Here is a 15,927-nt window from a genome sequence, read left to right as displayed (position 1 = left end):
TAATAATAACGTACACACTCATACCCTCGCATTAGGGAAACCCTGTAACAAATATTTCTCCCAGCCCGGGAATCGAACCCGAGACCTCTGCGCGGCCGACCAGCATGGTAACCGTTCCGCCACGGAGGCAACTGATGGTAATTATAAATCAAATTTCGCACGTGAATTCCGAAAACTCAGAAGTTCAGCACGGATTGGAACCCACGATCTTTGTATGAGAGACGGTAAGTCAAATCATAATCCTACCAATACTACTTCCATCCTACATTAACAGCGTTTGTATTACACTGGGCATGCATTTTACATTAAACAATCATTATCGTATCCCCTTCAAACAGCAAACCTATAAATGAACTGACAAAATTAAAATGACCTCGTACGTACGATAATCATGGACACAACGCTACAATTAATAGAGGACATCATGTTTGTGACAGGAAATCGATAGTCCTTCAGCAGGTTATAATAATTTTGTAATGGACATGTTGATTAAACTGACCAGGAGTGTTATAATTAAAATACATTATTGAACACGAGGTATACGTTGGGGTTGCAATTTGAATTTCATTTACTCCATGGTTGTTACTGATTGCTTCTCTCTACTATAGATTAAATTATTATTAAATTTTGGGGTTGTAGAGGAGCAAAACAGGTACGACGAAACGCCTACGAGAATTTCATTAAATACGTAACGTATACTGATCTAGAAATATACTTCCACACTCTATTTTTATCCCTCAAGTGAGCATTAATGGAACGTCGTTTCTCTGAAACAAGTGGAAGATACGTAAAGGTTATTGGGTATATAGTACTTAAAAATTGAACACAAATGTAAAACTTAGACGTGAATTAGATTCGGTACAACGAACCAAATACTCGTTCTATTTAGATCCTAACGCCATCTAGCGGTACGCGAAGTTACTAAAAATAATAATTTTTGAATTATAAATAGGTAACATTATTATTCTTCAACATTAAACGCGTTGACAATAGGGTGTAAGATTTTACATGGCATAAGGTATAAACGCTGCATTTTAAAGCAAACTTGTTTTCTTTTCATGATTCCAAGTAAAGGCACTAATAAGTCGTGCACCTGGTGGTAAGCGACACGTCTGTCCGTAGCAATGCAGAGCTACTCAGAGCTTAAAAACCGCAAAAATCTGAGGGGTTCTGCCATTGCGCCCGTCACCCCGTCACTCCGTCACATTATGGTGACAAGTTTCATGAGCCTGTAGTTTCACGAGCAACCTTACCGTTCAAAACCGGAACGCAGTAATGCTTGACGGTAGAAATAGGTAAGGTGGCAGTACTTCCCTGGACGAGCTCTACAACTACTGTAGTAAGCACTAAAGTAGCGCACAAAATTGCTTTGGTGACCGTGCAAAGACAGCGCGTAAAATAGTTTTCACTCTATTACATACAAAGAACGTTTTTTATATGTATAGTATATAGTATTACAATATTCCAAGGCATAAAAACCAATACGTAAACGAACAAATGGCTAACAAAGTACAAAGAACAAAAACAACCTTTTCCGTCCCATTTCAATACCTCGCTAATTGAACTTAGAAAAAGCGAAAAACAAAACACCTTTCAAAGAAAAATAATCAGCACGGATGTTTACCAACCATTACGACCGGTCGAACAGTAAAAATGGATAAGTAAAAACATATAAATTTCCAGTACGCAGTTTCTTAGTTATCAAAAATATGTGTTCTTCAATTTTTAAAACTAATTACTTCGTTGTTTCGATGAATACGGATTTAAATTAGTATTTATTTGATACTGTGGGGAAGAAGAGGTGTAATAGGCAATCGATTTTTTAACTCACAATGTTGTTATTCGCAAAAAATGGCTTTTTACGTAAACTTAGTTTTTGTTTCCACTTTTAAACTGTTTTCTATTCAAAAAAATTTGGTAATGGTAAATGTTTATGGTAGCAGTAGAGCTCCTTATGAAAGAATTCGTCCATGGGACTTGAAAATTTATATCTTATGGTGCCGGGCGTGGCTGTGCCCCACAGATCTTTGCAATTTAAAGCTCTCAGTGGCACCGCAACTGTTATGGACAGACGTGAAGCTTACCATCAGGCGCGCAACATGTTCGTCACTTGATATCATAAAACCGCCACACATTTATTCGAATGCATATTTCTAGAAATAACGTTTTTGTAGTTAGATGTTTTTGCATTGGTACCGTCAATCGATGATTGGACGTAAACAAATTTTCCGTTTTTAATCCTGATTCCTTTTTGTTTTGTTTTTTTATTGAGCATCGATGGTGTTACGTATAATTGAACTGGCTTACGTTCGCTGAGTGATGAATTTGTCTGTTAATGGATAACTTTGTTAGTGCGGTACCAAATTAATAATGCAGAAAAAAGTTAGTTATTAATAACCAATTTTTCAATGCAAGCAATAAGGGATGACTGTCGTTAGTTTCTCATACATTTTTTCAATAAAACCTTTTCAGCAAAAACAACGGGATTTATATTAAAATTTTCATTAGTTTGAAAAAACAGGGTATCCAGTTAACAAGAGCAATAAACGTTGGTGCAACCCGGGTAATATAAATCGTGGCTTGAGAGCAGACTCGTTGTATCTACCAGTTACAACGCCCGTCTCTTACACCGAAGCATAACGTACTTCACTACTGTATTATATAATGTGTTAATGTAATAGTGTATTTTACGAAATTCCCCGTCTTTTACTATGAGAGCCCATCTAATTCGTCAAAAAAAGGAAAAATATTTTGTACTAAATGACCATACCTATCCATATGATTAAACATAAATATATGAAACAGGTTTTTGCGACTTCAAAGGGTAATATGAAATTTTTGTTGAAAATTTTCTTGTCCAATAAACTTTGGCTAAATATTTTAGTTTAATATTGAGTATGAAATTGTTGACATTCTTGTCGCGATTTTAAAATCAAAACATCGTGAAATAAAATACGTGTTAAAGCCGATAACGATAAAGATTAAGAACGTGGATGGTAACTCCATACAAACGTAGCAACGCGGCTTTTATGTGTGCGCGCCCGCCGCGCGTCGTATACATTCGTATAATCTCGCGATACACTTGCGTTGCATAACACTGGTCGTCCCAACGCGCTTTAATAATATGCCATAATAATGATATTATGGGAAGGTGTGCATCCGTACACGGCGTGTGGTTGCGCACGCGTACAAGCTGCGCTGTTATTGAGTGCGGAGTGACCCCAGCATTTTTTTAACATTAATGAGTGAAGAAACGTCATAACATAAGTTTCTCACAGCGATCAAGGAAAAAAAACGCTGTTTAATCCCAACACAAAAATCATTGGCACCAGCACATAGAGAAATTCCTAAAATCTGCTGATTCGATCTGTGGCCCAGATTGTAAGAGCGGTGTCTGCGGCATGGCAAAAGACGATGGTTCTAGTCTATTTAGATCTAAGGAATTTTTATTAAGGTTAGCATTACTGTGTTCCGGTTTAGAAGTTTAAGGGTGGTGGTGAAATTACAGGCACGTGGGACTTGTCAACTCATGTCTAAGGGTGACGGGCGCAGTGGCAGTGCCCCTCATATCTTTGCAATTTAAAGTTCTGAGAGGCACTGCAACTGTTATGGACAGGCGTATAGCTTACCATCAGGCGCACGACTTGTTCGTCCCGTCACTTGATAATTACAAAAGAGAGAGAGAGAGAGAGAGAGAGAGAAAAAAATGTTGAATAGAATACATTAGGGTGTTATAATGATATACAATATTTTATGTTGAACATTTTACTGATCCGTGATATTTCTTTTAATGAAACAAGAGTATGTTACACATCGGTGTAACACGAGGAATTTTTAGACTATTTTACAGCATCGCCTAGACAAATTTTGCAGCGAGATAAGAAAGAAACAGGACAAAAGCCGCATTACCAAGGCTGGGCCCTTAATGCGGATTATCCGGGAATCCCGTTCCCGGGGACCAGTGACGGACCAATGCTGTCCTAGCTTTAAATTTTGGTTTAGATAATGGCGATTAAATGAATTTAGGACTTTTGTTACTTTACTGTGTGGTTCAGGTAAATATTTAAATTACTTTGTTTGTTAATGCGCGTTTTTGAGATTTATGCGAAGCAGAAATCAATAATGAAGAAATAATCGTAATAGTAATTATCATCCTAAAACTCAGTGTACTTCAAGAGATACGTAATGTGTGATTTATTCAAGCCTACAAAATAATAATAATTGTTTTATGATACCAAATGTTGGGACGTACAAGTCGTGCGTCTGGTGGTAAGTAACAAGCCTGTCCATAACAGTTGCAATGCCACTCAAAGCTAGATCACAAAGTTCTGAAGGGCACTGCCACTACGCCCTTCACCCTGAGACATAAGTTGATAAGTCCCACGTGCCTGTAATTTCACCAGCTCCCTTTCCCTTCAAAACCGGAACGCAGTATCGCTCACATTACTGCTTGGCGGCAGAAATAGTGTTCCTTGTGAATCGTCTAGGGAAGTACTGCCACCTTATCTATTTCTGTCACCAGGCAGTAAAGTGAGCATTACTGCGCTCAAGTTTTGAAAGGTAAGGGTGCTGATGAAACTACAGGCACAGGTAACAGACGCAGAGGCTATGCCACTCAGATCTTCGCGATTTAAAGCTCTGAGTGGCACTGCAACGTTATAAGCAGTAGCTTACCAGGCACAGAATTGTTCGTCCCGTCACTTGATATAAAAAAAAAAACAAGTTATGCGACAAACAAGTTGAGCGCCTGGTGGTTAGCGACACACGTGTCCAAAACAAGGTACTACATAAAGCCTTTAATTTCACCAGCAACCTTTCACTTCAAAATCGGAACGTAATCATACTCACATTACTGCTTGGCGGAAAAAACTGCACACGGCAGCTTTTCGTGGTAGTTTTGGTTATCTCACCAGCAAATTTTGGAACAACATCCAACCATCCACACGAATTAGTAAATGCAAAAGAAAGCTCAAAAGAGAGTTTAAAAATATTGTCTTTATTTCGCAAAGCCTTGCTTAATGTAACCTTAATATCCATAATATTAACCTTAGAGCTAAGTCCAAACTCATGGTACCACGATTTCGTTTAACCAAGGTAAACAACTCTTTTATGGGGAACTGTATACGTTTTTACAATAAGATTCCGGAGCATATATTAAGTTTATCATTTCCTAAGTTTAAAAAGTACATTAAAAATATTTTGATCGAAAAATCAAATTACAAAATTGAAGACTACGTGTTAGATAAAGATGTATGGAAAGACGACATGGCTCCAGAATCCACACAAATTTGATTCAAAGTGTATTCCATAGCATTTAAGTTTATTTGAAAAGAGCAATCCCTAGAGTTTCTTGCTCGTTCTTCTCAGGGAGGTCAGCGTAGTGAACGAGCAGTAGCTTAAATGTGACGATTTCAAGTGTAAATTTATTTTACCTATGGAATAAATAATCTTTGACTTTGACTTAACAATGGTAACGATAGGCACGTACAAAAGTCAGTCACTCCTTCGGTTGAATGTTTCAACGTGTTCTCGTCTCAGTTGTCATTTTCCTGTCTACACACCAACTGAGTAGAGCTAACCAACATGTACAAACTGCACTCTTCAATTTGATTTTGCTTTTTATATACTGCCCGTGTGTTTGCAATCCTAGCACTTTTGAGGTGAAGCGGAGTAAACTGTTTTACTAGATTAAATGGTTTAGCTGTTGACCGTAAATAATGGTCTTATAAAAATATGCGATTAGACCTCAGCATATTGTCTAAAGAATGTGCTAAATCGTTACACAATAGGATGTACTTTACCCGATCTCTATTACGAAATCTAAAACGAATTATTTAGGAATAAACTATCTAACTTTGCACATAATTTTTTATATGGAGATAATTCTCTTTAAGTACTACAGAGAACTCTAATATAATAAGAAAATAAAAACAAGGCTCTAATTATTAATACAATGATCGAACAGTCCGGAAAAATTCCTTCGGTCCGGCCGGATTCGACATCTCTAGCCGGGGCTGGTATCGGGTGACGAAATATCGTAGATTTATAGAAGCACATAGAAAAATTCGTGAGGTCCGCTGGTCCATTCCGTGGCTTAGTTGGTATAGCATCTGACACGGTGTGCTAGAAGACGTCGGTTCGAATCCAGCCAGATCGAAGGAATTTTTTCGGAGTGTTCGATCTTTGCATTAATAATTATAATAAACTAGTCGAGTAATTTCACATAGAAATAATTGAATATCAATTGAATAAAAATTTAAGAAACAAGGCTCTAATCAAGTATTGCATGTTAATTGCCACGGTAAACTTTAACAGCAATTACATATTACATATAAGAAACAAACACATGAAAACTAAGAAATTCTTCATAATGTGAAAATTTTATTTCATTTCTATCTTTCAGTATTTGTTGTATAATTGAGCTCCATCGTACATTATGTTTTTCTTTCCATAATTCATCCGCGGTATTTGCGAATATATATCACTTTATCTATCATATCTATCTATCTATGTAAATAAATAAGGTGGCACTATTTCCCTGAACGAACTCTTGAACTAGGAGGTCTACTGCTACTAAACCCTGCCTATCAACGGTGCAACATCATTGTTATGTTTACAATGTATGAGAGAAAACGCATAGTCAACTTCCGTAAAACCCGAACAGCTCCAAAATTAGAACTTGCATAAATAGTATTGATACATTTATTATTCATAAAAAAACATCAAAAGCATAAAAATTCATTCATCAATCCCCAGCCAATTTCCGAAGGGGGAGACCCCCTTTAGTTAACTTAACGAGGAAGATTTGAAAATATTAAAAGAAAATTTATATGGATTTAAACTCAACGGAAGAGAGCCAGACTGAATGAAATATCCTCTGTCTACTTCACTTTTGTGTTTTTTTTTCTTCGTGATCCGATTTCATGGCAGTGCCTGCTTTTTAATGAGGACATAATGATGAAAAATATGGCATTACACTTGGGCGGCCCTCTGATATTAATCGGTGCAATTTTTCCGCAAAAGCTGTTAGCACACTTATCCCTTTATTTTGATTCTTTCTATCTGCTTGGAATTAAATTGGTTATTTTTTTATTCATTCATGACGTCTTTTATTCTACCTATGTTTATATTATATTAAATAGGCTCTATTTTTACAGTTTAAATAATATAATATAGTTTTTATTTTATGGTTAATTTGCAGGTTAGCTTTCATTATTTAATTTCGGTGGCAATTTTTATTACTTAAATGTGATACAATATTATCATGAAGCATTATTTAGTATTCGTGTAAATTAACCTGTTATTTAATATTTCACGATAATGTACTGGAATACTTACGAAGGCACTTTGATAAATACGTGAGTTTAAAGGTTATATAAAAACTTTTTCGGAATTTATTCATATTTTTTTATTTAGAACTCCTTACTAAGCAACTGACATATTTTTTTTTAAATGAGCGCGAAAATAAAAAAATGAAAATAAAAAAATTACATGAGGTTGTTATATTTTTTGAACTTGGTGGAATTTCGAGTATTCCGTTTCTTATCTGCAGTCCGAAGACATGAACTATTGCCACACACCCCGTATTCACCTGATTTTTGGCCCCATTTGTTTTTTATTAGATTTTTTACCGATTACCATGAAATGAGGGAGTAATAGATGAAACAAAGACTTGTTTTACAGTTTGACAAAAAAAAAAATGCGTTGAAAAAGTTGGAATATATAGCCGGTTAAGGTGTTATAGAGTTAAAAGGAGATTGCGTATAAAATAAACCATAATTTAAAAAAAATGTTTTCCTCTCGTTGTCCTCGTAAATAATCAAAATTGCCACCGAAATTATTTAGATAAAACTAACCTGAAAATTACCCAATTAAACTATTATTATTTTTAGTTGCAAGCTCCTTGTGAAAGAGTTCGTCCAGGGAAGTACCGCCTTACCTTATCTATTTCTGCCGCCAAGCAGTAATGTTAGCATTACTGTGTTCCGGTTTTGAAGGGTAAGGGTGTTGGTGAAATTACCGGCACACGGGACTTATTAACTTATGTCACAGGGTGACGGACGCTGTAGCAGTGCCCCTCAGATCTTTGCGATTTAAAGCTCTTAATGGCACTGCGATTGTTATGCACAAGCATGTAGCTTACCATCAGGCGCACGACTTATTCATTCCGAAAAAAAAGTTATATTATGTATAAATTTTTATTAAATTATCGAGTTCTTAGGTTTTCGCGATTGTTGCACATACAAAATGAAACTATTTTTCCGGATTTAAATCGCATATATTTGTTTTTTCAAACTAACTGACGTTTCGGGCCCTTGAGAGGTCCCATGGTCACGGTTGACTGAGGTGGTACAGTCTTCAACCAGTTATGTCTGACAGACATAACTGTTACACAAACATACGCGATTTAAATTCGGAAAAATAGTTTCATTTTATTGAATTGATATTCTGTTATTTTTAGCCGGGGCTGGTAGCTGTAAAGGTATCTAACTGGGTAACGAAATATCATAGATTTCTCATAGATGGCGTTACGGGTAAAAGTCGTTGAAGAACCAAATACAAAGATACAACCCAAGTACAACACAAAAATTAGTGAGGTCCGCTGGTTCGTTCCGTGTCTTAGTTGATATAGCGTCTGACACGTTCTAGAAGACTTAATAACGATTAATAATGATCTTTTGTCGATTATTCTACAAATAAATAACTGTGTTTATAGTGAGTAAGGTCAGTGTATATAATAAGGTAGTGTGTGAACACCTTTATGCACTAATCGGTTGGAACGGGACAATGGGTTCTATAGTGCTTTTTACTGTTTCGGGGTCGAACAACGAGTACTACTTATTTTCTTTTGTTTTATGTTTTTGCCCCACACTGGCTAGTGAATTCGAAGATCACAGTTTAACTGCAAAAATTAACCAACCCTACCACAGAAAATCCCTACTGCTTCGAGAGAGCGTTTGCGCAATACGTCGGCTTCGTATCAGGGGGTCAACTCTCGATCTCCGTCCGAAACAATTACTGTCAAATAAGTAATATTCGACAAAATTAAAAGACAAGTATCCAGTATGAAGCTTCATTCGCATCACGCGTCTTTTCATTTGGTCAAGTATTGCTTATTTGGCAGTAATTGTTTCGGACGGATGTCGGACGGAGATCGAGAGTAGACCCCCAGTTCCGAATCCGAGAAATGACGGTCCGAAATGTCACAGGTGTCTGAAGTGTCACTTTATTTGTAAATGTATAAAGCAATACATATCATAAGTATTTCTCATATGTATGTAGTTTTATGTACAGTACCTATTATGTAGGCTTTCTTATCTGTTTATTTATTTATTATTGAGTTCTGTATTGTTGTCAGTGGCTCACTCGCCCGGGCTTGCTGAAAATCAGCGCCACGAAACGGTTTAAAAAAAAGCCGTTTGTGGCTAAATCTGAGCAAGTTCCAATTGCACCAGCCGCGACACGCATGACGGTGAATTAGGTACTGCATTATCAATTGTTTTAATTCAGTAAACAGTATCAATTGTTTTCAATTTTTTTTTAAATTGTTATTATTATATCATTATTTATTTGGATTCTCGCCTCTCGGAGGGCCTAAAAGATTCATTTTTAATTATTATTATAAAAATATACTGTCTTATTTTGCACCGCAATAATGGCGAATAAAGATGGCCGTCAGCTGTTAAAATTGAACTGACTTCTTCCGTTTCGAAAAATTATAAAAAATATTGAAAATGAAAAAAAAATAGCATTACCTTATTTTTGGCGGTATAGTTAAAAATGTTTATTGGTGCACTATCCATCATTCATCATTCCACTACCTTAAATAAATAAAAAATTGCATTGCATGCAGTGCAGAAGGCGTGAGATCGAATCCGGGCTAGCACCTTTGAGTTGCAAAATTTAATTTTAATTATACTACAAGCTTTTTGGTGAGAGAATACGTCGTTTGGAAACCTGTTCACATCTGCACAGCAGGTTATTAGTGTGTGTGAATTTACCAATACATATTGCGCCCGCGTGGGTACTATAGCCCTAGCTCTCGAATTGTGTGCCTATGCCTGACAATGTGACTATATAATAATAATAACGCAACACACTCATAGCCCCGTATTAGGGAAACCCTGTATCGCGAGTACCATGGACACATAATTAGACAACCTTGCATCTAAACATACGAAAGAAATTAATGTAGCCCATACCCATATTTCTCCCAACCTGGAAATCGGCAAAAATGCTGTTCTCACGCGTGTTCTTCGAACGTATAATGACCAATTTGGACATATTGACCCTTTCGTAGATTCTAAATACGGCTTCAAAACGAACGTTACGAATAGTCAGATACGTTTAATGTACTATATGTATGTATATACCTATTGATGGATATATTTAAATTATTTTAATGTTATTTTTCTCTCACTTTCTTGTTGGTTTTTCTTTTATCAGAGACAGGATAATTTAATTTCATTTGAATTTATTCATTCCTATTTTTATGTATTTTATTATACGTCCATTACCTGTAGTTATTTTAGTGGATAACTGTAATTGGCCTATACAAAAAGTGTTAAACATAGTATATTATGTTAAGGTTAGAATTGTATTAAGTATGGCTGTTGTTATCACAAATAAAATAAAAGTAAATAATATCGTAACCAACTTTATGTGCATAAAATTATAAAAAGATTATTTTACACTTGTTTTTAATATACGACACAAAGTTTGGTACTTTAAAAGAAATAGTAAATATTTTTAAATTTTTCATATTGCATCACAGTATTTAATTTTGACGTTGACAACACCGGCGACTACTATTTATCTCTTCCATTTTATAATCAAGTGTACAACGATCTCGATTACTTCGATTTTATTTTTTTTAGAATTTCTTAACATTTTAACAGGCATAATTTATTGTAACTGATATTCACATGAAATTAAGTGATTGGAACAGATTGAGTGGGACACCTTCCGCTGAAATCGTATGTTTAATGAATGAATGAAAGAATTTGCGATCAGGTAATTGTTTGCCTGGCACATCATTATTATTATATACATTACTAAAGTTACACAGTCGCGTTTTCATAAAACAAAGAACTGCCATTTAAAGCAAAATTAAAGAAGTAAGTTTTTAAGTAAAATGTAGAAAATAATACGTAGAACATTTTTCGTTTTCTCGCCTCTTCGCAATATTGGCTTTCGTATGAGATACGTGATGTCAAAGGCGTATTACCCGACGTGGTAGGGTATTGGTGTGCTTACCCTACTCGAGGATGACGGGGTAAATTGTAGTCCTTATGCTAAAGTGATTTTTATATTGCTCTTCAAGGTGCTTTAATAATATCATGCAAAAATAGGAAAATGTAACTTTGCATTCACTAGAGCGGCGTCTTAACAGACGATCTTGGTGTGTGTGTACTAGAATAGAATAGAATTCATTTATTACAACTACATGCATTGACTTAGAATTATATGGACGTCGGGTCCGCGCTAAAAAGTGTCCGAACTTATAGGGCGTTAAAATCGTATACACGCTTTAGTTTTCGTTTGTTCGACTGACAGTGAAGCAAGCAAAATTAGACAGTACTGCGATGACATTACAATTTAAATTCAACGTTTTAGCTTTTTCATATTCCTTTACATGTCACTACGTTTAAATAGGTTGACTTGGGACATTTTTTTCGTGTTTTTTGTATTAGACCCGTCGTCCATTTATTTGTAAGTCAATGACTACACGACACAAAAATATGCAAAAAGAAGTAAAAAAAAAGACAAAGCAAAAGAAAAAGAAAACAATGAAGCAAACATAATGCAATTTTAAAACAGTCAATTTGAATAAATGTCATGTTTGTGGCTAATAATAATAATAACAATAACGCACACACTCAACGTAGCCCCGCACTAGGGAAGCCCTGTGTCGCGGGTGCCATGAACACACACATAGACAACCACAATTTACACCCAAACTTACGAGAGAAATAAATGTAGGCCATACGAATATTTCTCCCGGCCCGGGAATCGAACCTGGGACCTCTGCGTGGCAATCCGGCATGGTAACCGTTCGGCCACGGAGGCTGTGGCTTATGTAAAAGGATCCACTCACCTAATGTCACAGACTAGATGAAATATCTACTAGATACGTAATGGATGAACACGTACTACAATACCGGCACGCTATGATGACCGTTTTCACAGATTACAATAGTGAGGTCAAATCTCAATTCATTATCGAAAAAAATATAATCAAATGCGAGTCGCATCTATAAGTTTTTAGATTTATAACTAGTATTACAAGGGGTAGCTGATTAAAAAGTTTTAATAAAACGAAAATAAAAATGTTTGCTTAATTATATATCGTCAATTCGCAACTGCTTGGTTTTTTTTCATTGGGGTTTGACGCGGGTTTGCCGGAGGTAGAAGTTGTGCTGGCGATCCTATAAGTGACGATCGTATCAGATTTCATTATTAAAAATTTCGAATTTCGAAAAGCGAATGCCGAGTTGTGTTGTAAAATTATTAGAGATGCGCTGAGTACAAGTTTTACCGAGTAACCGAGTACCGAATATTACTCGGTTTAACATTTGTCGAGCCGAGTACTCAGCCGAGTTACTCGGTTCATTACAACTATTGTTATTATTGTCGCGAGAGCAGAGTTTTTTCCAATGGCATGTGGGCAGGGCATAAAATAAGATATCCAAAACTGGCATAGTTACCACGAGTGTTTTTGTGTGCATCTGTAAGCACTGTGTATAGCGAGCGGTTATTTTCCGAAGCGGGTAATGTGTATGAAGAAAAAAATGAATAGAACGCGAAGAAAGCGTATTTCTACATCATAAATTGCCTTTGTTAAATTTTAATAATGTAAACTTTTTTTAACCCTTAAATGCATGATTTTTTAATTTAAGGTGAAACAAATATTTTTATATTGGTATTATATGGTAGATAACAGGAAAAATAATGAAAAAATATCACATGTCAAAAATATGAATATATTTAAAAAAACGGTATGTTGCCACTTGGCAACATCATGCGTTTATGGCAAAAAATATATATACTAAGAGTGGAAAAGAGCAAAACAGTTTCGCTCTTTTGTGTGGCAAAGTGCCACATTACATTTTGTGCACTCGGTGCGTGAAAAGCCTTTGCATCCAGGCAGTTTGGACCTATTCTTCTTTTCGCACCTTCTTTCATTGTGGTCAACTCCATCTCTTCTTACATCACGTACTGGGATGGATTTCATGGGGCCCCGCCGTTTCTTTGCTTCCAATTCCTTTTCCATGATGCTTTGCATGATGGCGCTATGACTAAAAAGTCCGCTGGTTCGTTCCGTGGCTTAGTTGATATAGCGTCTGGCACGGTAAGCTAGAAGACGTCGGTTCGAATCCGGCCGGATCGAAGGAATTTTTTCTGAGTGTTCGATCTTTGTATTAATAATTATAACAAACTAGTGGAGTAATTTCACAAAAATAATTGAATATCAATTCAATAAAAATTTAAAAATTAACTGGTTCTGATCTAAGGGTTAAGCACTCATAACACACACACATACACACAAAAAAGGCACATTCGACTCGTCACCACATTGCTTATTAAGTATACAGTGTGGTTACGTTTCTTTAAAAAAAAAGTCCATTGTACAGGGGGTCTACTCTCGATCTCCGTCCAACATCCGTCCGAAACAATTACTGTCAAATAATTAATATTCGACAAAATTAAAAGACAAGTCGCTTATTTGGTGCTACATTGATGTAATTGTAATTTTGGCAAATTTGGATAAAGGATGTTAATATGTAATTAATTAAGTCTTAATTCAATTATGCCAAAATTGCAATTAAGTCAATGTTGCACTAAATGAGCGAAGTATCAAGTATGAAGCTTCATTCGCGTCACGCGTCTTTTCATTTGGTCAAGTATTGCTTATTTGGCAGTAATTGTTTCGGACGGACCGAGAAATGACGGTCCGAAATGTCACAGGTTTCTGAAGTGTCATTTTATTTGTAAATGTATAAAGCAATACATACCATAAGTATTTCTCATATGTATGTAGTTTTATGTACACTACATATTATGTAGGTTTTCTTATATGTTCATTTATTTATTGTTGAGTTCTGTATTGTTGTCAATGGCTCACTCGCCCCGGGCTTGATGAAATTGAGCGCCACGAAACGGTTTTAAAAAATCCTGGAGATCTCTAATAAAGTCTAGTTTCCTGGTAATTGATAGTCTCTCCCTTGAGGTATTTAAGTTATACTTCATTTTAACTGATTTTCAATTTGTCATTTTTACAACCTTTTGTGACAGTGATTTAACGAAATACGTTTGAATACTAAGGACAGGTTTATTCGATACGAATTTCTCTTTGCTCACGCCACACGGAGACCGCGTTGCCGCGTCCATCTAACTGTCATGGCCAAAGTACGTCCTATTTATTTAGCTTTTACGTTTTAACTTAAATGAGCGTCCCGGGCGCGCGGGCGAGTCTGGTTTGTCTTCGGTCTACGCGACAATCGCGCGGTTGTATTCTTCAGAGTAATTTAACCTTCCAGTGGTCGTACCCTTGCGCCGAACATAAGCAGTCGCGTGCGGTCTGTGAGACCGCAAGTTCAGTTTGAGAAGAAAGAAAGTCTTTTATCTATATAAATGAAAATAAAAAAACATTATTTATTTTTTTAATTTGTTCTTATTAGTTGAACAGTCCATAAAAATTCAGAATTTTAGTCATATGACACAAACAACGTCAAAAATCAACAAAATAACAAAATAAGATGAAATTTTCTATCTTAATCGTTCATAAGCACACTATAATAGATTATTATTGAGATCAATCAATATTGTCGTCAATTGCACAATATTGTAGGAACTCTAAAATCATAATTATTTTTTAATGTTTCTTTCATGATGTTCTACGTACTATCTCAATTCTTATAAAATAAAAAAGGAAAACAAAACAAAAAACTTCTAACTTTTTTTAGGAGCAGATAGTACAATAACCTACTCATTATCAGTAGCAATGGTTTGACATCATCAAAATCTTCATCTTCTATTTCCGCTTTCTCTGCAAGCCGTTCTGATTCTTCGTAACTCATGTTATGTCTACAACAAATAGTGAAATAATAAATAATTTAATGTTTAATACATAAAATAATGTAATTTTGTAAGTAATACAGAACAAATAACACGAAATACTCACCCAGGCGTCAATTTCTTCCATGAATTTTTCTGGAACACGACCGATCGCGCGCGGAATCTGAGACCGCATACACAAATAAAGACACATGTGCGCTTGCGACCAATGTCACAGGGTTAAGGGGAAGTACCTCACCCCCTCGAGGATATCACTGTCGCGTAACCGTTTATTGTTTATAGTTTTTGTAAAATGACTAAAATAAGTTCGCTGCGGTCTCTGAGACCGCGCGCTACCGTTGGAAGGTTAAATGTTGTTGCCTAGTAAATAGAATTTAGATTCGCCATTAGTGTACGTGAAAGCGTGGTAACTGGGCGGTCACCGCGCGGCATCCGCGCGAAAACTTTCTCCTCGTGTAACTGGGCGCTAAAGGTCATGTTATTTTATTGACGGTATTGATATGAACGTGCTATATTACCTTTCTCACTGTTGAACATGGATCATCCCTCATCCCTCTCTCTGATCTTAATCCGAGCTCAAGTACGAAAACAATCGTAGAAATAAAAAATATTTCACGTTATCAGTATAAATAAACCAAGAAAGTAACAAAATTATCTACTAGAAGAGATAGTGTGTTATATATTATAAATATTAATATAAATTGAGCTGGGACCAGTAGCTTAGGAGTACATTTATCAGCCGGTCGCAGACGCGCCACGGATCCAAGACGACACCTTTTTAGTCGCCCAACATTTATAACAGGAGAATGTGGATATAAAGTATTACAAGAAGCGAATGATTTTAGAGTT

At 35.9% G+C, this 15,927-nt stretch overlaps 1 protein-coding gene across 1 annotated transcript in view; it reads right to left on the bottom strand.

The window, feature by feature from the left end:
• LOC113227170 overlaps positions 1-15,080 on the bottom strand; it is a 28,639-nt gene extending 13,559 nt beyond the window's left edge. Inside the window, exon 1 of the mRNA XM_026460049.1 lies at positions 14,990-15,080. Within this exon, the coding sequence (XP_026315834.1) occupies positions 14,990-15,080 (91 nt within the window). The remainder of the gene's footprint in view (positions 1-14,989) is intronic.
• Positions 15,081-15,927: the final 847 nt, after the last annotated feature.

This window comes from Hyposmocoma kahamanoa, unplaced genomic scaffold (assembly GCF_003589595.1).
Source record: "Hyposmocoma kahamanoa isolate Upper Pololo Valley unplaced genomic scaffold, ASM358959v1 202, whole genome shotgun sequence".
Lineage (NCBI taxonomy): Eukaryota > Metazoa > Arthropoda > Insecta > Lepidoptera > Cosmopterigidae > Hyposmocoma > Hyposmocoma kahamanoa.
Note: the sequence above shows the minus strand (reverse complement) of the source record. Positions and strands in the feature narration are given on the sequence as shown.